We start from the raw sequence: 26,231 nt of genomic DNA on the forward strand, positions 1-26,231 counted from the left end.
CAAACAATGCGATTTCAGATCAGTTATTGACGTGATGATAAATAGCTGTCATGATCGAATATCAATAGGTAGTCAGGTAGTAGGCAGGTAGAAGTAGGCAGCCAGTAGGTTAGTAACTGGAAGACAGGTACTAACATTCCATAGCATGTACCGAATGCAACGGTGTCGTGAGCATGTCCACCTAGAAGAGGCAGGCGGTGGGTGGCCAATCGTGGGGGTTTTGTCGGCATTTGTCCGGCAGAACCTCACACCGCTCTGTAGCGTCATACTTGCTGGTGGTGATGCCTGGACAGTCATGTCAAAGCATATGTGAGCAGAGTACCTTGGCCGTTTTCTAGTCAACCAGTCAGTCGCATAGCCATTTACGATTGCGATTCATATCTGTAAGTGGGTTCATCGATATTTACATCTATCTGGTAGTGGGATTTGTGTGAATCAAGTCTGTCCGTTATTCGGATAGGTTAGTAGTAGGCATGTGCTCCGGGTCACGCTTATCACAGCCATCCCCCTTGTGACCACCTCAGTAATCTTTGTATTTAAACTGACCAAACTTTCAGGACTCAGTTGAACTCCAGTTCTGATTATAGCAGCCACCAGAAGCTTATGATCCACAAAAAGCCTGGCTAATAACTATACCATCCATCCCTTGTCATTCTTCCGCACCACGAAGCTCGTCTTGACATTCTCCATCATCGCCGAATCTCGACACTCATCCGAAATGCTCACCCCTATCAATATTTGATCGAGCCAACAGATATGCGATGGCATCAAACATATTCTCCCGGATAAAATCCCCCTCGGGTGGGTCACAATCATTCTACCAACAGCTACGCTCTGGGGAAGACCCCGAGTACGATCCCGGTCTTGACGAGGAAAACCTTGGTCACCGGTTTGATGATTTTCAAGCCGAAGGGATGGATATTGGCGATAGCAGCATGACTGTCGAAAGCGTAGCGCCCGGTTCGAAAGGGAAAGGGAAAGCCACGTTCCGACCAACAGCCCATGCCCGAAGCTCTGGAATAACATCACCGCGATGGCAACAAGATGACGATGGAGATAACGAGGTACCTGCGTCGTTACTGATGGAACCAAAAGATCTAGACCCGCCTGCATCGCCTCCAAATAAAAGAGCAACAAATCCTGGTAGCTCGCGGACTCCAGCAAGTGTAGGTCCGTCATCTGCACGGACAAGGGCCCAATGGGAAGCGGCAACCGCACAACAACAACTGCATCAGGACCATCCATACACTACGCCTATGGGACCACAGCCAATACCAGTTGCCAGGGGGACTATGTCAAATAACCCGAGGGAGAAAGCACTGTGGCGATGGGTCAACACCTCCAACCTGGACAGTTTCATGCGCGATGTTTACGACTATTTCGAGGGCGGGGGTCTCTGGTGTATTCTCTGTGCCAACGCTTTATGGCTTTTGTAAGCCCATCAAGTTCTACCATTGCGACGATTTAACTCTAATGTGAAATGCAGGGAAACTCTTTTTGTCGCCGTGTTACTCACTTTTCTCAGTCAGTGCATTGACTACTCAAGAGTCCCCGATAGTAGGTCATTGCATGAAGTCATCGTTCCGCAATGCACTCGCAAAATGTCTGGACTCTGGAACTTTGCAATCTGGTTATACACTTTTTTCTTTATCTGGAAGTGTGTTCAGTATTTTGTAGAGATACGCCGCCTCACCTACATCAGAGACTTTTACATCTACCTCCTGGACATTCCGGAACAAGACATGCAAACTATCTCCTGGCAGGACGTTGTAGCCCGTATTATGGCACTCCGTGAAGAGAATCCGAAAACCGCAACAAACATCTCCCCGAGACTGCGACAATTCATGGGTAGCCAATCTAAAGAGCGGCTCGATGCGCTTGACATTGCCAATCGTCTTATGCGCAAGGAGAACTACCTAATAGCAATGATCAACAAGGATATCTTGGATCTATCATTGCCAGTACCATTCCTTCGCGGCCGTCAGATGTTCTCAAAGACTATGGAATGGTATCTACAATATTGTATCCTCGACATGGCCTTCAACGAGCTCGGGCAGGTTCAGCAAGATTTTCTGCGCCCGGATCGTAGACGCCTACTGAGCCAGAAGTTGAGACAGCGCTTTTTATTTGCAGGTTTTCTCAATCTTTTGTTTGCGCCAGTTGTGCTCGCATACGTCGTCATTGTTTATTTCTTCACATACTACTACGTCAGTGGATAACCTCTTGGTATGATTATCGGTAAAGCTAACCTGTAACAGGAATATCAAAAGGACCCCAAACAAGCAGCAGCGCGTAAGTACACATCTTTGGCGGAATGGAAGTTTCGCCAATTCAACGAGTTGCCACACATATTCTACGAGCGGTTGCATATGTCGTACCCATTCGCAACCCGATATATTGACCAGTTTCCGAAAAGAATCACCGAAGCGGTCGCCAGAACCATAGCCTTCATGTCGGGTGCAATCACTGCCATCTTGGCAATTGGCTCTGTTCTCGATTCGGAGCTTTTCCTCAACTTTGAGATTACCAAAGACAGGCCTGTGATCTTCTACCTCGGTGTATTTGCGGCTATCTGGGCAACAACTCGCGGCATGGTGTCTGAGGAAACATTGGTATTCAATCCAGAATACGCACTGAGGAATGTCATCGAATACACACGCTACGTGCCGGACCACTGGAAAAACAAACTCCATAGTTCTGAGGTGAAACAGGAGTTTTCGGAACTGTACAAGATGAAAGTGGTCATCTTTCTGGAGGAGATGATGGGGATAGTCACGACGCCCATGCTACTTCTATTCTCACTCCCGAGGTGCAGCGATCAGATTGTCGATTTCTTCCGGGAGTTCACAATTCATGTTGATGGGCTCGGCTATGTCTGTTCGTTTGCCGTGTTCGACTTCCAAAAAGGTCCTGGTAATACCGGACCCCAGGGGCCTCGACCAGATGTCCGCGAGGACTATTACTCCACAAAACATGGGAAGATGGCAGCATCTTATTACGGTTTCCTCGATAACTACGCAGCAAACCCGAAGACCGGCATTCCTGGCCACCTCCCTCCAGGACCGAAGCCATCGTTTCATCCTCCACCGTCATTCCCAGGGATCGGCTCTCCAACATTGGCGGCAGATATGCAGGGCTCTCATATTGGTCGGACGGGGACGGAGACAGGGCGTGCTAGAAGTCGAGCCCCTGGTGGACGCGGCCCACGTATCGGGGTCATGCCACAACCTTCTCCAATGGCGTCCATGCTGCTAGATCAGCATCATCAACCTCCCGGGGGCAACATGGTTGCACGAAGTCTACATGCTTCAAGGTATCCACGAGGGTATCGAGGAGAGAGCCAAATTATCGAAGAGACTGAAGCAAGTAGCATCAGGCGAAACGGGGAAGATGATGAACTGTATGAGCCAGGAGGCGCGCTGGGTGAATCGGTATGGGAGACCTCCCCAGCAAGAGGTGTGACTCGAGAGAACAGTGCTGCCAATACTGAAGATCCCGAGGCAGGGGTGTTGGGTCTGATATACCAGCTTCAGCAGACTCAGCGTCCTCGGCGAGGCGGCGGAATGGTATAAAATACAGCATATTCATGTTTGGTTTTGTACAATTTTGGACGGTGAATGAATGGCATTGGTGTCAAGACAGATGCTGGCAGGCATCTCCCCTAATACCATGCCCTCTCACGACGGCGGTGAATCTAATCGGCGTTTTTGCTTCATAAATTGGTTGTCATTCATCGCTAGCTACATCTTTCAATCCGGCGCAACAAATTCAGAGTATAGGCTTGGTTGAATTTGCCATGTTTACATTTGGGTAACAGAGTTATCGCAGGCCCTGGTAGGTATAGCATTTGTTTTTTGTACTAGAGAGGGGATAGAAATAGTGTCCCAATAAATTGCCTCGTCATTTATCGACGTGCATCCTTTGCTGGTCACTTGATTGTGTCAGCACAACTTTGCCCAGCTCGGAGCTGTAATTCCGAGGTGCGACATGTGCCACCGAAGAACACCAGACCTGGCGCAAACTGAAGGCGCCGACATCGGCATCAGGTTTTATTCTGTCAGTGACCATGTCATCAGATCCATAACCGGGATTGTCGAGAGAATAAATATCCTGCTCGCGATGATCCAGCGGCAAACAATCATAAGAAGCTGGTGCCACAGTAATGACGACCAACTGGAAGTATTGTACGCTGGGCTTATTCAGATGTAACCCAAGAACATGAGAAAGGAGTGGTGAGGTAATGTTCCCTTGACTAAAGCTTTTCCATGAAGTAAGCGGGAATGAGACAGAACATCTGTAACAGTAATTGTCAGGTAATGTAGAGTATCAGGTAGTGAGGGAAAGGCTAGTCAATAGGTAGCTAGGTACCTATAGTGGAGTGATATCAACAAACAGTCAAACTTGTGAAGGGACTGATTGATTAGGTACAAATAATGGATCCCGTTACTGATTGATAACTTAATTTTTCGGAGAGCGTGCTAGACAGGAGCTAACAGCCTTTGCCCTGGTTCATGGATTGGGTAGTATCGTAGCAGACAGGTTTTAGTACCCTGTTCTTCGTAAGCGCTTCTCAGCTGCAAGGAGGATGAGCGCACCCTTATGGAGATATTCATTGCTGATCATGGGTGAATCTGTCCTATGTGGTAATCTATTCAAGCTATTTCTTCAGTTTGCTGGGACTTTGTGCCTCTGGAAGGAGGATCTATTGTTGATTGTTAGGTTGTGGGAGAAGTCAAGATTAAGGAGGATGCAAGGCAAGCTGTAATAAGCTTTATTCTCGGAATAACCGGACGTTTATCTCTACCTGGGCAAGTAGGTAAGTACCTAGTTATTTACAAAGAGATAGAGCAGAACCGTATCTAGTATATATATGAAGTATCGTTCATGTTTTGGTTCTACGTTACTGTCTGCACCCGTGTTCTCTTTCAAGGCGAACAATATGATACCTAGGTGCTTTACAGTAAGTGCGTGTTATTATGTATTGTTTTTACTCCGAGCAAGATTCAAGCGAGTTTAGTTAGCCACTGACCAGAAGACTTATACGGTTACTGTGTACCTACTAATGCAATTTCACTTTCAGCATACCTGAGACATACATAGTAGATGGCTTTTCAGTCAATCTTGTTATCAAAACGAGGCGGCTGCTACCTGTAGTGGATTCTTTATAATGTGATATGAAATCGAATCCACCTTGCTCAGGGCTTACAACCAAGTACCAGAGGAAATTGGGAGTGTACGTGTTATTATAAACTTCCGATACCCGTTGTTAGACTTGCTTCAGGCGCTGATATGCGCTGAGAAGTAGCGAATCGTAGAGGGTTAAAATATCACATTGAGACGGATCCTGGGCATTGAGAAAAAAAAAAACAAGAGGATCCTAGAAAAGGCCTTTCATATTGGTTGTCATAAAGCCCGCACTGAAATCACTTGAGTGTTTTTAACAATACCTTAGACCTGTTTCGTATTTCACATCAAATAGGTGCCTTAGTTGTCAGCGCCCGAGATACACAGATATGAATATATATCTGGCAAAGCATTGTGAAAGCCCCCGAATTGGAACGACGTTAATGCCCAGTTCACTGTTACCTTTGCTACCGCTCACTTCTATATTTCGATATATATCAACTACCTGTGTACTAGACAGGTAATACATGCACTTCCGCGGAGGCTTATGACAGGTAAAATATGAGACAACAGACTCTAATCTTTCCCAACTTCCAGCGGGCATTCAAGATCGAAAACACGCTAGAGGAGGGGAGGAATCAGAAGGAGGGGGAAGAAACGAAAAGAGGAACTGCAGTCAGTAAGTAGCTCATTACCAAGAATTGGACTAGAGGTACATCCCAACTCCTGGTCCCTAGCTCCTGCCCGGACTCCGAGGCCGTAAACGGAGCTCTCACATCCCCAGAATTTTTTTCTAGATAATGGAAGGTAGCTCGACTGCTGTACGGAGTACCGGTGCCTTACCCTGACCTGGAGTTTTTCCCGTCAAGCCAGACTAGCACAAGACGCCAACCTCGAACTACTTTTTTGCTCCATCGCCTCCGCTCGCCTGTGCTTTTCTTTCTTGCTCTCTATAACCGCCAACGGGAGTCAAATTATTGATCGATTGGCCTGTTCGAAAAGACCGAGTAGGTCTGGGAAAGGAAGCAAGGCCCGGACATATCGACGAGTTTGCGCGGCACTTTCGGCTCGGACAATTGAAGACCGCATTTTCGCCCCTAGGCCTTTATCTTGAGCATCAACTCATACATCGACATCGTCATCGTTCTCGTTCGCAGCGAGTGGGCGCAACACAACAAACCTCACAAGAAAGAAAAAAAAAACCCCCGAAATCTCCGTTCCTTCAAAGCCCCGTAGCTGACTCGACACCTGGCACGAATCGATCGCCGTCGACTTTACAACGCAATCACCCTGATATCCCCCCCCCCTAGTCGCCAATCTGGCGACCCTCGAGACCAAGCCTTTCGGCGGAGCATCGGAAGCTGTGGCCGCCATGGCCCAGCCAAGTGCAGAGCCAGTCGAGGAGGAATACGAGTGAGTATCATTTGGTATTTTGCGTACAACTACTTGAAGCATGAAATTGATCGTTTTCTGCGCAGCTATGAATCTCTGCCGCCCAACTTCTCCCTGTTGCAGAACATGGCCGCAGGCGCCTTTGCTGGTATAGCAGTATGCTTCACTTGATCTGGCATTTCGCAACATCCACGGCTAATTTTGTATGTTTCTGTAGGAGCACACTGCAATGTATCCCATCGATGCGATCAAGGTTCGTCCCCCCCTTCAATCCCACAAGTTTATCAACAGTCTGACACGCTTCAAGACGAGAATGCAGATCCTCAACTCTAGTAACACACCTGCTTACTCGGGAGTCATTCGCAACACCGTTCAAATCGCTCGCACCGAGGGTTTCTTCAGCTTATGGCGCGGAATGTCTAGTGTCATCGTTGGCGCAGGTGAGTCTACCACGTCATGCCAGGATTCAAGCTAGCTTGACATATCTTATATAACCGCTAACGCTGCTCAGGACCTGCACATGCCGTTTACTTTGCGACTTACGAAGCAGTCAAGCATGCTATGGGCGGTAACCAAGCCGGTGTTCACCACCCACTCGCTGCCGGTAACTACAATTTGCATCGACATCTGCTGAGTTCCATTACTAACTCGGGCCTCAGCTACCAGCGGCGCTGCTGCTACTATTGCCAGTGACGCCTTCATGAACCCCTTCGATGGTACGCATGTTCTGTGTCCTCCGTGATGCCGAAGCTGTGTTTGCTGACATCTGGTCCAGTTATCAAGCAACGTATGCAAATCCAAAATTCAAGCAAGATGTACAGATCTATGTTTGACTGCGCCAAGTATGTCTACAGATCTGAGGGCTTGGGGGCTTTCTACATCTCCTACCCCACGACACTTTCTATGACAGTGCCTTTCACTGCCCTCCAGTTTCTCGCCTACGAGTCTATTTCTACCGCAATGAACCCCGCAAAGACCTACGACCCAATGACACACTGTTTGGCAGGCGCTGTTGCTGGTGGATTCGCGGCTGGTCTTACAACTCCCATGGATGTTATCAAGACAATGCTTCAAACACGTGGAACATCCACAGATCCCCAAGTGAGAAACGTCAACAGCTTTATTGGAGGATGCCGGCTGCTTTACCAAAGAGCTGGCGTCTCAGGGTTCTTCAAGGGCGTGCGACCTCGCATCGTTACCACCATGCCTAGCACAGCCATCTGCTGGTCGGCATACGAATTTTCAAAGTACGTTGCGTACGTTTTATTGCCTTGGGCGAAACTAATTAAAATACCTTGCCAGGTCATACTTCATCAAGCGAAACGACGCTGCCTGAACGGCATGACCCCAAATTCAGCAGTCACCCAAAGCGACCAATTCTTGAGCAAGTGGTGAAAGTTACCCCATCATTAAATCATGGCGGTTCGGTTCATTGAAAGAGTAGATTCGAAAGTAAAGATAACGAAGGGAAACCCTTCAAAGTATGGAGATGAGGACTACATGCACGAGACTCACCTACCTTAGGACAGCTACCTTTTGATTCGGCGTTTGCCTCACCCGGCTTGCATTCTCACAATCAAGAATGTCTACTGGCTTTGTAGATCACCACGACCTCTTCCAGTGGTAGGACCGAGTGATGCTCAGGGCATCCAGCAGCGGATCGTGTACATAACGAAACATCATCATTTCTTACGAACAAAACGGACAAGAGCGGCGATAAAGGATCGGAAACGGGTAAAGGGGTGCTGGTGTTTATTCGCAGATAGACGGTGTGGAATGTGTCATGATAGTTTTGCCAGTTAAATGTTGATGTCAAGATACTAGCATATATGCATGCCTTGGTCTTGCATGGGCCTTTGGCTGGCGCTGGCGTTTTCGGCGATCACTATCGTTGCTGAAGTTCGTTATAAAAGCTGTTATCAATTGTTGCAATGTTTTGTTCATAAGGGACGGTGCTTCTCGTTGAGATGTCGTAGTTGTGTTGACATCTCTGATATGTCCGCTTCAAGTTAGTCGGATACTTGGGTTGATGTCAGACTTCGGCCAATCTGGGACATGTTAAGCTACCAAAAGCGAAAGGTTATCAAGATATTGGTGTTCCTTCCATTGTGCGTATAGCTATTTGGATAATCAAGCTACAAAAAAGAACGACTGTAACTCCCACGCCTTGAACCCCAAATACTCTGAAAGAAGAGAGGCGTAGCTTCTCTACGCATAGTAAAGACCCGAAAGCCGATGTTCTCTACTAATCTAAATGATTTGCCCCTGGATCAAAACTCCAGCTGTAAATACACTCTCCTTGGTGTGAGTTTTCATTTGCAATAAATCAGATACTTGCCGAGTGCGCTTATTAGAAGCCGAACTGTTGACCTCCAAACTGGAACTTGATGTTTGGGCCACCACCGCCTTGCTGAAACATGAAAGGATGTCCGCCGCCGCCGCCGAAGGGGTTGCCCTGCTGGAATGGGTTCCTGGGTGCTTCCTGCGAGTTAGGGTCATCGCCGTTGTCGAAACGCGCTCGCAATTCGGGATCGCTAAGTACTTCATATGCTTCGTTGATGCTGGCCATCTTCTTCTCAGCATCCTCCTTGGAAATACCTTGCTGAGCAGCCTTGTCAGGGTGGAAGATCTTGGACTGTTTGCGGTAGGCAGACTTGATCTGGCGTTCGTCGGCATCGTGTTCGACACCAAGGACCTTGTAGTAGTCCTTTGTTTTGCTGCGCTTCAGAGCGATATGAGCCTTGTTAAGGATGGGGTTGACCTTGTCTTTCTGATCAGGACGAAGTTCAGCGGCTTTCTGTAGGGTAGCAATAGCGGCATCGTAAAGTTCACTCTTCAACTGAGCCTTGCCCTTATGGAGAAGGCCCCAAAAAGAGTCGGGGTTCATCTGCAATGACTCGTCGCAATATCTCGCAGCGTCTTTGTGGCTTGACTGAAGAAGTGTTAGCCACCCTGGCAAAAAAGGAGACGCAGATGGGAGTCTTACCTCTGTGTATGCTTGGCATGTGAGCTCGATCAAGCTTTCCAGTAGCTGTATCCTGGCGTTCTTGGGGATGCTCTTGTTCTCCTTCAATTCCTTCACCTGCTGTTGAACATCAGGGACCAGGCCAGGTTCATCAGCGGTACCAACTAATGCCCTCCCTGCTGTGGTAGGCTGAGATCGGCCGAGTTGTCCCTGTATCTTCTTGTATGCCTTCTCCACCTTCTTCTCTTGTTTGTGCAACTTCTTACAGACCTTGGAGTCTGGATCAGACTGGAGGCACTTCTTGACCTGCCCGATACCATTTCCCATGTCACCTAAGGCATAGAACGAGGTAGCGGAGATGACAATGTGTGGACTTGTATCTCCGGGCTTCATATGAAGCACATGTTGCAGATCACTCATACCCACCTCGACATCACCAAGCTCGAAGCGACAGTGCGCTCGAAGTTCGCGCAAATGGGGGGATCGACTGGCAACGGTGATGGCTGTGCCAGCATGACTGACACACTCATCCCATTTCTCTCCCTTGCCAGCCATCTCAGCCAGCTTCGCCGCCAGCTTGGCTTCTTCAAGCTCTACGACCTCAGCGGAGCTAGGAGGCTTCCCAGCAAGACCATACTGCGTTTTTGCAACCTCCCAGTCTCCTGCTTTGGCGCGTAGCCTAGCGAGTTGAAGATGTGCGCCCTCGAAGCCAGGCTTGAGCGACAGTACTTTGTTGAAGTCGTCGGTTGCCTGCGAGGTTCGGCCCAAGGAGAGGTACGTCGTGGCCCTTTTGAAGATAGTCAGGTAGTTGGTAGGATCACGGGCGATGGCCGCATCATAGTAGACGAGAGCCTCGTCGGTTTCGCCACGAGACAAATGCGACTGCGCCGACGTAAGGAGCTGCGCAACGGGAAGATCGGCCGGGATATCTTGAGGTGATAGGGCGCTGGCCGAAGCGAGTAGGGTCGTAGCGGCGACTGCGAGAGCAGCAATGTTGATATGCATTTTGAAGAGTCGTTTAATTCGAAGTATACGTGAAGTCGAGGGGCAAGCCAAAGGTGAATGATATCTATTGTTGACACATCAACTTTAATAGTGGTGATAGTCGGCGGCGAATGACGGCGACGACAGGACGGATCTAGGGCAAGTTTGTTTCAGCGAGAGGATGAATAGAAGGGAAAGATGGAGGTAATTGTCGAGGGCAAAAAAGGACAACTTGATCATAAAGAGTTGAGCCGGGAAGGGTGTCCGTTTGACTTAACAGGGAAAGTCAATATCTGTCAATCAGGTACACGATTGGCTCCCGATTACAATAGGTGGCCACAAGTACTCGCCTAGCAGGTACTCGACAATTCCAGACCTGGAGGCGTACATAGTTCAGGTTCCTGCTGTAGGAATTAGCGGCGGGCGCTATAAACTTAGTGCTGTCAGACACCGAATCATCTTGTACCTGAAGGAGCAGCGCAGCAGGGATGCACGCCCTCTTAATTAGCCTACAAGCCAGTTAGCCAGTCAGCCAAGTGCACTGTAGCTTTCAGGTACTTGCGGTTTGCTGTGCTGTGGCGTCACTTCGTTACGAACTACCTGGTCTCGACCCAGACTGGACCCCGACTCCAGCTTTGTTTACATTCAACTCCAACGTACCCCTAGGTCGAGACAAGCAACACAAATTCCACACTTTTGCGTGGCGCATCTCAACATGGCGCATCATCGTCTCCTCAGTGAAGACTCGGCCATTTTCTCGCCTTCAGTCGCCCGCATCGCTGCCTCCACCGCCCGCGACTGGTCATATATCGACGCCTGGCTCTCTTCAAAATTCCACCCTCGCCCAGTCCCTTCTTTCGAGCGCAATAACGACACACTCAAGGCCCTCCTCGCCCTTGCATCCGCCAATGAGGCTGCCGATGAGGAGCGTAATTTGGTCGCAAAAGCCGAAGCTGCTGCTTTGCAGGAGCTCACCGACTCCGAAGCCAATGCCGAGAACAAGAGCCGACCGTTGAGAGAAGGCTTGATTGAAGCTGTGCAGCATAACTTGCCTGCTGATGGACACACTGCTCTTGACACCATGGCAGATGTAGCCCTTCAGTTTGGTGTCGCTTTTCCAGAACCCGAAATGTTGGGTCAACGCATGATTCAACTGCAATCGAGCATACATGATGCCGAACAAATGAAGGCTCGTGTCGAGGCTCTGCATAAGCACATTGACGACGAAGCAGCCCGTATCGATGAAATACTCGAGAATCTTAAAAGCGAAGAATATCAACCTCCAGCACATCTAGCCAAACAAAACCTTGAAATGCAACGCAAGATCAAGGCGTTGTCGACCAAACTGCCTGAGCTTCAAGACAAGGTTGCTTCGCTTGCTGCATCTTCCAATTCTTCTCATCCTACTGTTGCCGACCTCGCTCGTGATGAGCAAGAATACTTGTCCGTTGTAGCACGGAAGAAGGAGCTTGACCTCCAGTTGGCCTCCTTCCAAGGGCTACCAAGCAACCCAGACATGGCGAGAGCAGAACTGGAGGGGCTCCAACAGGAGCTTCGTTCCATAGAATCGCAGCGTGATGCTGTCTTCGAAGGTTTAGTGGAACGTGAGAGTCCGGTTAAGCGACGACGCTGACATTGTCTCCATTAATCTTTGGATTGATACTATACATTAATGACATACAACCGCCGTCAAGTGCCCTGGAATGACAAGTTGACTCCGAGGCAAAATACCGCTGAATGCCTTTATGACCAAATGTCGTACAGTTTCTATTGGTTGCGTCGGCCCTTACCTGCCACAGCGCCCCCCAATCGCCCAAACTGTCTACCCAATCCTATCCTCTTCGCTGGTACTGGTGGAGCGGGTGCTGGCTCCTTCTGAGGAATTGGCTGCAGTCCAACACCGCGCGCTTCCTTGCCCTTGATATCTACAGCCCCATCGCCAATACGAAGCTCACTGACTCCCGTTGGCGGCATCTCGTCACCGTCCATGTTTTGACGTTGCGCGCGCCGCGCTCGTTCCTGGACGCTTCTGAATTTCTCCAGGAGCTCAACCCAACGTATGTTTCCTTCTTCTCTACTCTTGAGCCGATTTGGTCTATCAAAGTTGGAAGTACTCGTAGTTGCGGCGGCACTATTGGACTGTTAATATGGATGTGGCAGGAAGCATACAGACGAAGTTCAAGAAATAAACAATATTTCTTGTAGACTCCAGCCGCGGAGACAACTTGGAAACTCACGTTCGAGGTGCTGTATGCAGATAGCCTATGGAGCTGACACTGTTGAGTCTGTTTTTGAGGGCAGCAAACGCCGAAGACTGTGGCAAAAGCATCAAGATACCGTACATGCATTTGTATAGATACGGGTACTTCTCAGGCTCTAGCAACTGTAGGCGTAGATCTAAGTCGTTGGTTAGCTTAAGCAATGTAAATCTTGGACATGTCGAAATCTCACATGTAAAGACTGGTGACTCAATCAACTGCACCAGCTTATCGACCTGAATGAGCATGTTTACAGTCATATCCAACTCGCCGCTGAGTCAAACTCGTTAGTCGGGATGCGATGAAGTCTTTGCAGGAGTTACATACAAGATCTGTAATAAGTTGTATGCTTGCTCATAAGCCTGAGCGAGCAGACAGAGCGAGAAAGTAGCCACAGCGTTGTAGCACCACGATCGGAATAGTGCTACAAATAGCGTTTGGCCATCCTAGATTCTGTTAGCACTTCTCAGGTTTGGCAATATTTTGCGCGCTCCCACATACCTTGGTTTCAAGGTTTCGTAACCTTTTTCGAACATCCGCTAGTTGAGGAGCGGTAATGAGGTTGTTATTGAGATTTTGTACCATGATACTGGCAAACTCAACATCTTCCTCCTTCTCGATACAATCGGCCAATGTCCTGTAGATTCTCTCCGGGCTCAGACTCAAACAAAGCTGTCGGATAATGAGATTGCCCCGTGTTTCAAGCAACTTCCTGTCAGTCGAGAAGAGTTGCAACAAATTAACCATGAAATTGGCAAAATAATCATCTTCTGTATTCCGGGAAATTTGAGAAAGAAGTTGCAAGTCCTTGGTGACGACAGCGTCTGATGGATCCGAGAGCGTCTTCAACAGTGCCGGGAACGTGCCATCGTTAAAAGCAAGTACCTTTCGAGGAGCTTTCCTGTGCAACATAATAAGCCACGTCAGGGCTGCCACCCGGGTAGCTTCATGATCGTTGAGGAAGAGAAGTGTCAGAGAGTTGACAGCTGCGGCGTAGTCCAGATCAGCCTGTGTTTGGGTGATGTTAATGTCCGCCGGAGTCGATATTGAGCGACCTTGAGCAGGCGTAGGACTACGGAGTTCCAAGTCTCTAGAGCTTGACAGAGATGCTCGATTGCTGTTCACACCATCAGTCCCCTTCTCTCCAGGGACTGGCAGTCGAGAAGTCGAGAAATTTTGGGGTGGTTGCGCAGGAGGTGGCTGAGTCAATTCGGAGTCATCGGATAGGGAAACAACATAGTCCATTAGACACGTGTTGACTCGAGTCGCTGCTTGGTGGATAGTCTCCTTGGTACTAGCCATGGCTGGAAGCATGTGAGCAAGAATTTTGGGGGTGAAAGGAAGAACTTCTTCGGGGCAGATATCGAGGAATTCAACAACCCATCGTAAAGACTCGAGGAGACAGTCCTCCTCTGACAGATGTTAGCCATGTTCAGAACTAGATTGAAGAGTAACGAACCCAGTGGTGAATCCAGCGTTGCAGTCAGAATTTGGAGGATTTCTTTGTAGTTAATCTCGACATCCTGACCAGGAATCCAGTCTTCTCCGCTGCTATCGTCGTCGTCATCGAGCGCAGCGTCCGAGTCAAGCTCATCTCCCTCTTCAAAGTCTGGATTGATGGATTCACTGTCAATTGAATCTTGACGTTTTCGCTTGGCACCTTCTTTGGACCGTTTGCTTTCCAATATTCCCTTCTTGATGCGAGCGATGCGCTTGATCTCGTTGAGAAACTTGTCCAAGCAGTTCTGCGTAGCGACCCGCACATCCGAATTCTGATCCGACAGAAACTTAAGAAGCCCCCCTAGAAAGTCGGGTAAGTATGTGACGAGCTCCAGATCTGGTATTGAGTCAAGCAAAGTAATCCAGCCGACAAGGAACTGGCGAGTGAAGGGGTTGATAACCCATATACGCTCTTTTAGCAATGGAATAAATCGAGGTAGAGAGAAAGCTGTAGGCAAGTGCGAGTTCTCTCCAAATGAGACCTTGTCGTCGCCATCGAACTCCGGGGGTGCCTCGAGAATGGACACATAGGAAGCGGCAGACTCGGACACGATATCTTTGACGAGCCGATCTAGAAGTTCCGCTCCATTCTTGACTGATAACTCTGAATCCGCACCAAGCTGAAGAGGTCAAGCAGTTAGCAACTTCTGCCTCGTCTGGCGTTCCAGAACCATGGTCAAGACATACCTTGCAAAGCTGATCGAAGATGCTATTAAAATACACCAAGATCTCTCCTTTGGCAACCTTTGCTATGTTATACATGGCCTCGCAAGCATAATATCTGACTCTGGCATCTTGATCGGTGAAGCATGCCAGGACAGGGGGAACAATTTTGGCAAGGTATCTGGGCAGTTCCTATCGGAAACGTCAGAATCGGATCGATGAGGGGCATATATCGTCAAAAATCTATTCAGATAGGCTTCTTTTCTTGTATGCCTTTAAAAGGACGTCTTCCTGAAAAGTGAAACTTACTGGGCCGAGAGCAATAGCGGCGGCAGCCAAGCCTATCAAACCGCCATTTCTTGCATGCGGTTGATGCACAGCGTAGGCGTACTCATTACATAGCTGTTCGAGGATATCGTGAACGCGTTGATAGTCCTTAACGCTAACGAGATCTCGGATCACACGTTCAAGCCTATCGAGTCAATGTCAACAGCTGAAACGCCAAGAAGGGAAGACGCAATTTAGTAAGTCACCGGCCTGAGGTGCGACCTCGACCGAGCTTCAAGTCTATTGATATAAAGAATATGAGAAGTGAGACATACTCAAGAGCCCCAATCTTGCGTTTGTCGTAGAGCTTATCGTTGAGGGCCCGCTGGATGTTGGCATCCATAGCTGCGGTTCATTCACATCGTCCGCTGGACGCGACGAGGTAAGCTTTGAATGGTGATACTCAGGATGTAGTCTAGTTTTCCAGCAATAGCAGTCTAAAATGGAGGTGATAGTATATCAAGAGATGAGAGATGAGAAGGAAGGGTCAGTTTGAATGTCGTCGTCGTCGTGGGAATTAGGTTCCAAGTGGTTGTGGTTGGTTCGTTTGAGATGGAGCAGGGGATATGACCAGCACGCACTGTATGGTAACTTGAGCAGGGAAGGAGGAAAGCTGCCAGCCCCCCACTGATGCCCCACGAGCGGGTGACTCCCACCTCCAGGACTTTGTACTCCGTGCTTGTGATCTGACGTACAAACCTCAACGCGTCTACTAAGGAAGTGAGGTAGAAGAATACCTTGGTAGAGAGCTGCATAGGTAGGTAGGACCTATGTTTCTAGGCACTTTTGTAATTGACCAAAAGGCGTGTGATTCATTTTATTCATAAAGACTGTACTTGGTATGCAGCGCAAATTCAGAAGCAGCTCATGTCAAGATGCTCTTGTGCTTTGTCTTAATTTGGTAGTATTGGTTCGTGTCGCATCTTCATTGTACCGAAACACTCTAGCCTTGTGTCAAACCCGGTTCTGTCACCATTTCCGGCCTCAAAGAACAATACCATTTCGAGAACATGCAGAGATGAGATATCCTTTTTGATATCCATGCGCATCCATCCATGAATAAACAGCTCTCATGTCCTTGGCCCCTTATCATCATACTTCGTGCCACCTACCGACGTCACTCAGCTGCCACCACTGGCCCATGTGATAGGCGGCAAGCCCGGTTCATGCGCTCAGTGCTGGGGCCTCAGCGAAAGTGACATCCGTCCATTCATCAATCTTGAGGAGCAAAACACTATGACTTGTCCATATTAATCACCAAACATGTGGCCCAGGCTCACCAAGATCCTGGAAACGACGCTTATTGGGGGAGCTATAAGAAATCTTGACCTTGGCCTTAGGATATAGGATGAACAACACGGCAGCCCGCCTTGAATCGCATAAGCTGGCTGCACTAAATCGCTTATTATGCCTTTGCCAGTCAATGTCTTAAACTCTAATAGCCAAACTCGTATTGATATCCTCTACCAGCCCAGTAATGCCACAATGGACAAGGCAAACGCCAAAGCCCCGGGGAGGAGTGTGTTACGTTTGCACCATCTTGATTGCTGAGCCTGGAATTCGAGATGGCCCAGCAAGAAACCCGATGCCCATCGGTCATACTATGGATTGTACGAGCACGGCACGTCTCAAGTCTCACGACTCCGGACTTTATAAGTTTTTAGACCAAGACCTGCACATAGAATATCACGCTTTGTAGTAGCAACACATCAATATCTGAGACAGAATCACGATCGCTGACAGGCATGATGTTGCGAAGCTTCTCATTAACTCGCCAATCTATCTAGCAAGCGACCTGGCATTCGTAGGCTCTCGGGACTATTCTTTTACAACTTTTGGGGACATTGCAGGTATATTCAACAGGAGAAATGTCCATCTATCATAATCCTGTCTAGTGATGAGAGAGATCACCATTCTGGATTGATTGCTGGCACTTAGAAAGGATCGCCGCTTGTCGGGAAACTTCAGCCAGTCTTCCAATCACTTTCTGGTTACCATTGGCGAACCCATAAAGTGCGTAAGGGATGTTGACCTCGTTACAGAACTCCTGGACGAGCTTTTGTGTAGCACGTAGGTTATGGCGGGGTACACGAGGGAAGAGATGATGAATAACTTGGAACTGCAGGCCACCATGGAAGAAATCAAGCCACTCAGGGCAGTCGATATCCATGGTCGTTCGAAGCTGTCTCTGAGGGAAGGATTCCTGGGGCCCCAACTCTACAGTACTCATGGCGAAGTGAGATAGCACAATTTGAACGTGCAGGGGCGACGCTGTGATGTTGCTTATCATGACAAAGTAGAATCGAGTCCAGTTGTCTGGAAGCATATTGTAGACGAGGCCATAACCGAACCAAGTCCAGAAGAAGACCTGACCAGTAACCTCAAGCCACCAGATAGCCAATGCAGGGCCCTTCTTGGGACCTCGACCCATGAGAAGAAAGTCCCAAGATAGTCGGTAGAGGTTGAAACGGGCCAGGGAAAGTAGCGGATAGTAGGTCCAGGCCTGGACTCTGAGGAGAACCTTTGCCACAGCATCGTAAGACATTACTCGCTCGTAGTATGTCGATCGCAAGCTACCAAGCAGTCGGTGAGAAACGGCGAAGAGAGGCATGTGTTCAATATCAGGGTCATGTTCCGGAGCGTTGGTGACGACATGGTGCACGTTGTGATTCCGCTTCCACCAGCCTATCGACAGACCTCCCATGAAGTCGGCAATCAGGGCCCCGATGCAAGAATCGACGAGGTAGTTGTGGGTAATACCCATATGGCCAGCATCGTGAACGGTGAACGATAGTTGATGCCAGAGGGCGCCTAAGAGGAAGGCGCTGAGGGCATACCACTCATGTTGTAGACTAACCGCCGAGCCAACAGCTAATGCGATATATCGAAGGAATTCGATCCCATAGGCTCTGTAGTTACAGTCGTAGAGGCCGGTGTCGTAAACTTTTTGATGAAGTTCGCGGTACTTGGAAGCGATTTTGGCTTGTGTTTCTTTATCGGGAGGGGGGTATTTGTCGAGATCGAGGTTGATGTGTTGGCGAGTGATTGTATCCAAGTACGACATGCCGTCCATCTCTGGCTCATCGACACTGGAGGCAGATGATATCGAAGATGCTCGAGCACCATCCTTCTTCATCTTGTCCCCTCTTCGTTGCCGAACACCCTTTGCGTCATCCTCGTCGAATACCGGGGATGGAACACGAGTCGACGGTGTACTTGAATCTCGGTCCTGATTGAGATCGCCCTCCGAATTGGCTCGCTCGATCTCTTCCCGTGTTCGATGGACGCCGCCCTGGATAGGAGGTAGCAGGTTCTCCCAGGTACCTTCGACTCGACCGATACGATATCGCAGTACGTGCTGGCGGGTTCCATAACTGTGAAGGCTGTTTGCGCATAGTTAGTATTGCCCATGTGTTCATCCATTTGCTGGAACCAACTTACGCATCGATTTCGTCCGAGGCGTCTTTACCAACCAGATGAAGCATGGCTTTATCACCACCTGGATGATACGGCATCCAAGCATCCATTTTGATTACTTGATTATGAAAGATAGTGATATGCTTGCCTTCGGCAATCAGAGCTTCGATGTCGTCTCGAGACATGAGCTTTGGTGTTTTTTCAAGTGCGTTGCCCACCGTGGGCGGCAGGCCGGTAACGAAAGAGCTATGCGCCATAGCGATGATTTGATGCTATAAAAGAGAAGCAAAAAAAACTCATAAGTAGGTAGCCAACAGTCGAAAAAGAACGTGTTGAGAACCTCCTGCACTGCACAGCAAAGTTGTCCAGGGTTGGGGAGGAAGTCAAGCAAAGGTAACGGAATGGAGGTGAGAGATGTCTAAAAGGGTACGTAGATAACAGAAGCAAGGGCGAATCAGACCCAGTTCAATTCACCGCATCTTGTAAAGGGTCGTTCAAGGAACTGCGTGCTGTTTTATGAGTCGAACAGTGGTGGGGGTAGGGAATCGGGAATGCAGCTGGTGGCATGGATATTTCTATGGAACTTCAAAATGTGGCTCGATCTTCTACCGTAATGGCGGGGCGCAGGGGAGGTGCGGGTCCGGTGCTCGGGGCCTTGATCTACCCCGCCACGATTAGAGAAGTTGAGTTAAATACTCCGTAGCTGTGCTGGAATCTTTACAGCAAAAAGTGTTAAGTAAGTAGAGCTCTGCTTTATGTACACACCTAGGTACACATATTTATAGTATGATGAAATATGGAGAACCAGAGCACTTAGTGCTTTACAATTTACAGGGGAGCAGAGCAGGCTAACGAGCTTCAAGAAGAAGAAAAAAAGCACCCTCGTTAAAAATGAACTGATATTTGAGCACCCGCTCTTAAGAACCTTTCGATTGTTGTAAGAACCTTGCAAATTCTATACATCAATTTGCGCCTTAGCGTGCTCATATATAAAATAAACAACACAAATTTCGAATTCGTATTCGAGCTCTTTGCTGTAAGAATGTGTCTATAATTGAAGTGGCTTTGACTCCTACTACACCAAGGTACGTTTAACGGTTCTCACGAAGTAACAATCGCATTTCTTTTTCGAGGTTCATTCTTCAAGAATATTAACCTAGATTTCATAAACACGATTAAACAATGCAGAAACACTTACCTAGGGTTAAAGCCATAAGAGGTCAAATTCAATACACTCTGTAATCGCCGTACGATTTATCTCAGCAAGTGGCAATTCAGGGGCATATACGCAAAGCGATACATAAACGCATGCGGTTGTAGTTTCTATCATTGTTTGCTCTTCACCCATTCAATGCTTAACTAATACGTTTCAAACGCAGGCCACGCATCTTGCCGTGTAGTTTCCATTCATCATGCTTGAAGACAGAAATTATTACTAGTTTACACAACCCAGAGTCCGAGACGCCCCGGGCTCTATCCCGTTCGCACTATCTTTGCGAAGCCTCTTAGTGACCCTGTGTGATATTTTAGGTACGCTCTTAGCGACTACAGACAGTCTTTTCAAACCTATACATTGAAGAGTGTCTATTCATCGCCGCAGAAAGCACAGAAGAGACCTGCTGCTACCAGACCGACACATTTCAAGCCGTTGGCGCGCAGCAACCTATCCAACTAATCTCGACCGCTCAAGCATTGCTTAGTAGTGGATGGCCTTGGCATGAGTGGCCATGGCGGCCTCCTTGAAAGCCTCAGCGAGTGTGGGGTGGGCGTGACAGGTTCGGGCAATGTCCTCGCTGGAAGCACCGTACTCGAGGGCCAGAGTACCCTCAGCAATCATCTCACCAGCGTTAGGGCCGATGATGTGGACTCCAAGAATGCGATCGGTCTCGGGATCAGCAAGCATCTTAACCATACCCTCGGTGTCGATGTTGGTCTTGGCTCGAGAGTTGGCGGCAAAAGGGAAGCTTCCGACTCGGTAAGGGATGTTCTGGCTCTTGAGGTCCTGCTCACTCTGGCCAACCCAGGCAACCTCGGGGTGGGTGTACATAACTGAGGGGATGGCGCCATAGTTGACGTGGCCGTATCCCTTCTTGATGTACTCAACAACAGCAACGGCCTCCTCCTCAGCCTTGTGGGCAAGCATAGGTCCGAAGGTGCAGTCACCAACACATCGGATGTGGGGGATCTTGGTTCGGTACTCGGAGTCGATCACGACACGGCCACGGTCATCAGCCTCAAGGCCAATGTTCTCAAGGCCGAGGCCAGCGGTGTAGGGTCGTCGTCCAATGGCAACTAGGACAACATCGGACTCGATCTGTAAATTTGTTAGTGTCAGTTGCACAGCTTAGGGGATTGTGCACATACAGACTCGACCTTGCCACCCTTGGCAGAGTCAACCTCAAGCTTAACCTTGTCGCCCGACTTGTCACCACTAACGACCTTGGTGTTGAGCTTGAACTCAAGACCCTGCTTCTTAAGGATCTTCTGGGTGTTCTTGGCGATCTCAGAGTCCATGCCAGGACCACCAATTTGGCCGAGGAACTCAACGATAGTGACTTTAGATCCAAGTCGCGACCAGACGGAAGCCATCTCAAGACCGATAATACCACCACCAATGACGGTCATGGTCTCAGGGACCTTCTCAAGGGCAATAGCACCGGTGCTGGTAATGACGCGCTTCTCGTCGATCTCAAGGCCGGGGAAAGGAGTAGCCTCGGATCCAGTAGCGATCAGAATGTTCTTACCACGAACGCTGGTCTCACCGCCCTCGTTGAGGTCAACCTTGACCTCGTGCTCGTTGACGAAAGAGCCAGCACCCTTGATGTACTCAACTCCGTTCTTCTTGAAGAGGTACTCGATACCCTTGGTAAGACCAGAGACGGAGGTTTCCTTGGCCTTCATGAAGTTGGCCAGGTTGAGCTTGACATCGCTGACCTCGATACCGCGGTGTTTGGTGTCGTGGAGAATCTGGTGGTAGAGATGCGAGTTGTTGAGAAGAGACTTTGAGGGAATGCAACCGACGTTCAAGCAGGTTCCACCGAGGGAGCCACGCTTCTCAATACAGGTAACCTTTATTTGTGGAAGATCTTGTCAGTCAAAACTGCCCATAAAGCCAATTCCTCGAGTTACAAACTCGGGGGTTAGTGAAACCAACCTTCATGCCCTCTTGTCCAGCCTTGATAGCGGCGACGTAGCCAGCAACGCCACCACCGATAACAACGAGATCCTTCTCCTCTGCAACAAAATTCTATCAGCGGGTTGTACGGGGTCGTGCTCCGACGGGCTCGGAGGTAACATACCAGCTGCAGAGGCATATCCGCGGCTCCATCGCGACAGCGAAGGGGAGGCAATGATGCTGGGAAGCCTGGGAGACAGAGAAACAAAGCGTTAGTTAACGAGCCATTTTTTTCGTTGATGATGGACTGGCTGGATCCAACGGGATCGGGCTTGATGTAAAGCAGTTCTCCAGATCAACCGTCGCAAAGCGCATTGCAATAAACTTACGTAGACTTCTGAAAGGCAGGGCGAGCAATAGCTCGTGATATTAAGCGACTGGAAAGCATGATGGGGGTTGTGTGGAAGTGCAATTGGGGACACACAGATTGTGGAGAGTGGAAGGGGGAGGTCGAGGTAGAAAAAGTCGACGAGAGGCAAGGGTGAGGTTGAGGTTGAGGCGTTATGTTACCGCAACAAAGCTCGCCCGTCTCGAGACTAAAATAACCTAGAGCACAGGGCAATGTCCAGTAAACTATAGTCTACAGCACAACGGCAGCAGCATCGAACAGGGCCTCTCGGCAAAGAGTCGCCCGCCTGCCGGGTTCATCAGGTAATTTTTTCCCTGAGGGTCACCGGATACCTTGACACGATTGGCTTTCCCCTCGGTGAGGGAGCCACACGCATAGCGTCCTGGGTGGCCTTCACCTGCAGCGTGTGTGCCTTGTAGGAGTTTTGAAAACGGCCCGCCCCCCTGGACATATATCTCCGGATAACAAATAGCACGCCTCCTTGCCAACTTCTGGAACCATTCCCGGATCTGGTTCACGGTTCATGCTACGTTAGTTTATGCCTGCCCAACCAACGCCGAAATGCTCCTCCCGACTGCAAATCGCCCCCCAACAACACGCCGTCTGTCTTTTAAGTAGGCCTCCGAGATCCCGGCGTGTCCCGTTCCTACCCGTTCACGGATGTCAATTGCCTTTGAGATGCCGACGTCACGGAAGACAAGACTTACCCACGGAACAAGTCACCGACTCACCGAAATGATTGATAATATAAAACATAGCCATCATAAGCTGGGACAGAGACTGTTTGAAAGACCTGATAGCATTATTGCCCCAGGTATTTCTATGGCCGAGTCTATTCATCAGGCACATTTTTCTATGACCTGTTTTAATTCCCTATCCTAGACCTCTATTGCTACAGGCCGTACCATGTTCTGCGCCTTCTCAGAAACGCCCTCTAGCTTCTTTAACTCTTTAGCACTGATCAACTTCGTCTTACGGACCTTCTTGCGTAAGATCCAATGGATTCCGGCAGCTAAGCCTGGCAACTCTCGTGCTGCACCAAAGATCTTCCCCAGCTTAATGTCCTCGGAATCTTTGTTCTTGGTGCGGCATTCTTTCAAAAGAGCAATGATGAATAGCTGCACAAACATCGACGCCCAGTGGTTTGCCTCGGGCAGTTCCAGGGGTTTGAGGATGGCAATGGATAATGTGCCATCAACAACAAGGGCCGCGTAGAATTTGGCCACGTTGGTGATACGCCTCTCATCTTTCATACGTTCAGCGTCGGCTGTCTCATCTTCTTCAGGGGCTTCTCCAAACATTGATTCTCCAAGACTCCTGAAAATTTTCCACAGCCGATCCTGAATGGCGAATCTAATTCTGCTGTTAAGCAGGCATGCCTTTCCGCCTACAAGGGCATAATAGGGGTTGTACTGCATCTCGCTGCCTACGCACTGAACCAACACAGTGGCAAGAGCTAATTGATCATCCTTTTTGAGTTTCAGGTTGACGAATTGCCTATAGGCGTGTTCGAAATTTGATGCGGTCATCAAGGCTGTGAAGATGGCAATTTGTGGTGTTCCGTTCAGACCTTGGGCTCGAGCCTTTTTAGGGTAATCAGGTAACACGATATCCATGTCTTCATGATCGCTCATCTCGGTATCGGATGTACGTCCTTTCTTGCTCTTGTCCATCAAGGTATTTGGCACACTGGCACTCGGTAACCACCACTGGCCCCGCGTTTCGGCCTCTTCGATATCTACCAAGCCCACGGCCAAAGGGGAGAGGCCATTAAGTCGCCGTGCTTGAGACTTTAGTTCAACAAGTCGCTTCTTCATACGCTGCACATGCTCTGAGACGACGGTAAAGTCCAGACCTCTGGCCTTGCGTTTGCCCTTTGTAAGGTCCGTGATCGTCTCAACCATGAACTTCGTACGAGCAGAGACGTTGTTGAACCCCGCCTTTGAAACAGATTGATTAAGCACGCCGGAAACGTGTTTTAGTGTTCGCTCGTCATCTTGCTTCAGTATTCGACCAGCCATACGGCAAATGCGTAGAAGAAGTTCCACGTTGATCTCGCTGAGGTCGCTGAGAAGCCTCTCCATGTAGTCGAAGATAATTTTGCAGGTGACAACTTCAAACACGTAAAGCTGTGTGAGCAGTGTCAGGATGTTCGATGCCTCCTTTTGAATAGCTGACTCGGTCGAAAGTTCCTTGCTGGCTTGCTCGTAATGACTTCCAAAGTTTTCAACGATGCGGCGAATCAAGACCGAACCAAAACTCGACCCAACTAATCGATAGATAGCAGCCGCAAAACCACCGGTGAGTACAAAGAATTGGTCGGGCAGGGTTTCTGGCTTGCAAATCTGAGCCATGATCGCGTCGGTAATGACGTCTGACACATCACCGCGAGCGTTGTTCTGATAGAGTTCTTCGATAGACTTGACGATAGAGAGGATGTTTGCATCGGTCAGGCGATTAATCAAGCCCTGCACTTGTTTTCGTAGTCGACTTATGCGTTCCGCTTCTGAGCCTGCAGCTTTTCGCAACGAGGGGGGGACATATTTCGCAACCGCGACTCCAGCAGTGGGCGCCACATAAGGATTTTCTCTCTGTCGTGCGGCAGGCTTGCCATTTTCAGCAGCGTCGTCGTCGTCGTCGTCGTCGAAGCCACCGAATGATTCGTCATCAAAATCGCCAACATCATCCTCATCCTCATCCACTGAGTCCAGATCGTCATCTTCCTCTGCAGATCCCTTATCCAGGTCATCCGTCTCAAGACTCTTGGGCTGGCTTTGGGTTTCGGTCGTTTTCCTTCGCTTTGATGCCAGCCAGTCATCATATTCGCTCTTTCTCTTTTTATTATCGTTGTCATCGTCGCTCAAATCATCTTCGCCGCTGAGGTCGCCCATAAGATCGCCGAGGCCGTCCTCCTTGAAAGATTGAGGTAAGGATTTTCGCCCCTTCTTGATGCCCAGTTTTCGCTCAAAAGCCTCAATCTCAGCATCATCTTGGGCGAGTCTTTCTTGTACAGCTTTTGAAACACTCTTGTTGACGCTTTTATGCGGGGATGTCATTTTTGCATTGTCGTCGTCGTCGTCGTCGTCCCCGTCCACGCTCTCGTCCTCGTCGAAGTGATCGTCTACATCATCATCCTCGCCTAGGTACATATCTCCAGCATCTTCGTCATCGTCATTGTCCTCGTCATCCTCGCTGATCTGTTTAGAAGGCCTTGACTGAGGTCTGTTAACTGGTGGCTTTCTTTGCGGGCCACCCGACCTCTTTGGGGCACGGCTTGTTGGCTGTGGTCGCTCCTGAGCTGGCCTTGCGTATGTATGAGACTTCTTCTGCACTCGCTGTGCCTTTCGCTGCTCTTTTCGGGTAAGCTGCTGACCAGCCTTCGGTCGTCCGCACCTTGGGGTGTTGTATTCTGGAACATCCAAGCCCATGCGCTTGAAAAGCTTCTGCTGAAGCTCTGTAGCGGATGTCATCTTGTTGAGGAAATATTACAGAAAAGGCAGTTCTGTTGCGCTCGGAGTAAAATACGTAGGGAAAAAATGGAATTTAAAGTAACAATCTGATAATGAATGTTTTGACAGTATTTAACCCTATTTCGGTAGGCGGTCAGCATGAGATTTTGCTCCTCTGGTGATAGCCTGGCGACAATATGTCGCAAATAGAAGAACAGTGTCTCAATTGAAGCAAAGAAGGGCTTAGAAGGGGTCTTCAAGCTTGTATTGTTCAAGTTCTGCTTCCGTTAATATTGGAAGTTGCTGAAAAATAATATGAAAAAACCGTTCAACTCGGAAAATTTGGCCGGCAGAAACTTAGTACTAACTTCTTGGCAGGCTCAATTGAGCTTAGGTGCCCCTCAGGGTATCAGAAAAATCGGCCGCTGGAAGCATAAGAGACGAAATTAGTAAATCAGCTTATGCTGATTAGACTATGCTCTTTAGGCTATTGATTTTGTATACCAAAACTTGAGAGGTCAACTTTTCTGTTACCCACTGGGTGGGTGCCTTAGTAGAAGGTACCTAGCAGCAGTGGTAGTAGTAGAAAAATGACCTCCAAGCTGCAGGATATAAGAACAAATGACAA

General features: G+C 48.9%; 9 protein-coding genes across 9 annotated transcripts; 3 read left to right on the forward strand and 6 right to left on the reverse strand.

Moving 5' to 3' along the window:
• Positions 1 to 761: 761 nt before the first annotated feature.
• On the forward strand, positions 762 to 3,572 carry FGSG_13660 (uncharacterized protein; the record flags this gene model as incomplete). Its single annotated transcript, XM_011329529.1, has 3 exons — positions 762 to 1,432; positions 1,526 to 2,207; positions 2,259 to 3,572. The coding sequence occupies 3 exons, from the start codon at positions 762 to 764 to the stop codon at positions 3,570 to 3,572; spliced, it is 2,667 nt and encodes an 888-aa protein (XP_011327831.1).
• A 328-nt stretch (positions 3,573 to 3,900) lies between these two features.
• On the reverse strand, positions 3,901 to 4,623 carry FGSG_13659 (uncharacterized protein; the record flags this gene model as incomplete). The annotated part of the gene is made up of 2 exons (XM_011329530.1): positions 3,901 to 4,294; positions 4,550 to 4,623. The coding sequence occupies 2 exons, from the start codon at positions 4,621 to 4,623 to the stop codon at positions 3,901 to 3,903; spliced, it is 468 nt and encodes a 155-aa protein (XP_011327832.1).
• Positions 4,624 to 6,062: 1,439 nt separating this feature from the next.
• On the forward strand, positions 6,063 to 8,362 carry FGSG_09849 (uncharacterized protein). Its single transcript, XM_011329531.1, has 8 exons — positions 6,063 to 6,537; positions 6,603 to 6,672; positions 6,734 to 6,769; positions 6,824 to 6,956; positions 7,028 to 7,120; positions 7,176 to 7,232; positions 7,292 to 7,763; positions 7,819 to 8,362. Exons 1-8 carry the CDS (start codon positions 6,497 to 6,499, stop codon positions 7,850 to 7,852), a joined length of 936 nt encoding a protein of 311 aa, XP_011327833.1. The 5' UTR covers positions 6,063 to 6,496; the 3' UTR covers positions 7,853 to 8,362.
• Positions 8,363 to 8,866: 504 nt separating this feature from the next.
• Positions 8,867 to 10,486, reverse strand: FGSG_09848 (uncharacterized protein; the record flags this gene model as incomplete). The annotated part of the gene is made up of 2 exons (XM_011329532.1): positions 8,867 to 9,448; positions 9,503 to 10,486. 2 exons carry the CDS (start codon positions 10,484 to 10,486, stop codon positions 8,867 to 8,869), a joined length of 1,566 nt encoding a protein of 521 aa, XP_011327834.1.
• Positions 10,487 to 11,180: 694 nt separating this feature from the next.
• FGSG_09847 (uncharacterized protein) lies at positions 11,181 to 12,098 on the forward strand (the record flags this gene model as incomplete). Its single annotated transcript, XM_011329533.1, has 1 exon — positions 11,181 to 12,098. The coding sequence occupies one exon, from the start codon at positions 11,181 to 11,183 to the stop codon at positions 12,096 to 12,098; it is 918 nt and encodes a 305-aa protein (XP_011327835.1).
• Positions 12,099 to 12,232: 134 nt separating this feature from the next.
• FGSG_09846 (uncharacterized protein) lies at positions 12,233 to 15,556 on the reverse strand (the record flags this gene model as incomplete). The annotated part of the gene is made up of 9 exons (XM_011329534.1): positions 12,233 to 12,596; positions 12,703 to 12,862; positions 12,917 to 12,996; positions 13,051 to 13,169; positions 13,225 to 14,135; positions 14,183 to 14,843; positions 14,911 to 15,078; positions 15,196 to 15,358; positions 15,489 to 15,556. 9 exons carry the CDS (start codon positions 15,554 to 15,556, stop codon positions 12,233 to 12,235), a joined length of 2,694 nt encoding a protein of 897 aa, XP_011327836.1.
• A 1,548-nt stretch (positions 15,557 to 17,104) lies between these two features.
• FGSG_09845 (uncharacterized protein) lies at positions 17,105 to 18,887 on the reverse strand (the record flags this gene model as incomplete). Its single annotated transcript, XM_011329535.1, has 2 exons — positions 17,105 to 18,596; positions 18,655 to 18,887. The coding sequence occupies 2 exons, from the start codon at positions 18,885 to 18,887 to the stop codon at positions 17,105 to 17,107; spliced, it is 1,725 nt and encodes a 574-aa protein (XP_011327837.1).
• A 1,021-nt stretch (positions 18,888 to 19,908) lies between these two features.
• Positions 19,909 to 22,385, reverse strand: FGSG_09844 (dihydrolipoyl dehydrogenase). Its single transcript, XM_011329536.1, has 5 exons — positions 22,135 to 22,385; positions 21,930 to 21,994; positions 21,785 to 21,864; positions 20,995 to 21,699; positions 19,909 to 20,944 (listed from the first exon to the last, which is right to left on the reverse strand). Exons 1-5 carry the CDS (start codon positions 22,191 to 22,193, stop codon positions 20,327 to 20,329), a joined length of 1,527 nt encoding a protein of 508 aa, XP_011327838.1. The 5' UTR covers positions 22,194 to 22,385; the 3' UTR covers positions 19,909 to 20,326.
• Positions 22,386 to 23,032: 647 nt separating this feature from the next.
• FGSG_09843 (uncharacterized protein) lies at positions 23,033 to 25,624 on the reverse strand (the record flags this gene model as incomplete). Its single annotated transcript, XM_011329537.1, has 1 exon — positions 23,033 to 25,624. The coding sequence occupies one exon, from the start codon at positions 25,622 to 25,624 to the stop codon at positions 23,033 to 23,035; it is 2,592 nt and encodes an 863-aa protein (XP_011327839.1).
• Positions 25,625 to 26,231: the final 607 nt, after the last annotated feature.

Source organism: Fusarium graminearum, chromosome 4, assembly GCF_000240135.3.
Source record: "Fusarium graminearum PH-1 chromosome 4, whole genome shotgun sequence".
NCBI lineage: Eukaryota > Fungi > Ascomycota > Sordariomycetes > Hypocreales > Nectriaceae > Fusarium > Fusarium graminearum.

Coding starts and splice junctions, on each gene's coding strand:
- FGSG_09849 (XM_011329531.1), top strand. CDS start 6,497: ATGGCCCAGCCAAGTGCAGAGCCAGTCGAGGAGGAATACGA. Junction 7,233..7,291: donor CTTCATGAACCCCTTCGATG/GTACGCATGTTC, acceptor CATCTGGTCCAG/TTATCAAGCAACGTATGCAA. Junction 7,764..7,818: donor TCGGCATACGAATTTTCAAA/GTACGTTGCGTA, acceptor ATACCTTGCCAG/GTCATACTTCATCAAGCGAA.
- FGSG_09844 (XM_011329536.1), bottom strand. CDS start 22,193: ATGCTTTCCAGTCGCTTAATATCACGAGCTATTGCTCGCCCTGCCTTT. Junction 21,865..21,929: donor CGGATATGCCTCTGCAGCTG/GTATGTTACCTC, acceptor ATTTTGTTGCAG/AGGAGAAGGATCTCGTTGTT. Junction 21,700..21,784: donor CTGGACAAGAGGGCATGAAG/GTTGGTTTCACT, acceptor CCACAAATAAAG/GTTACCTGTATTGAGAAGCG.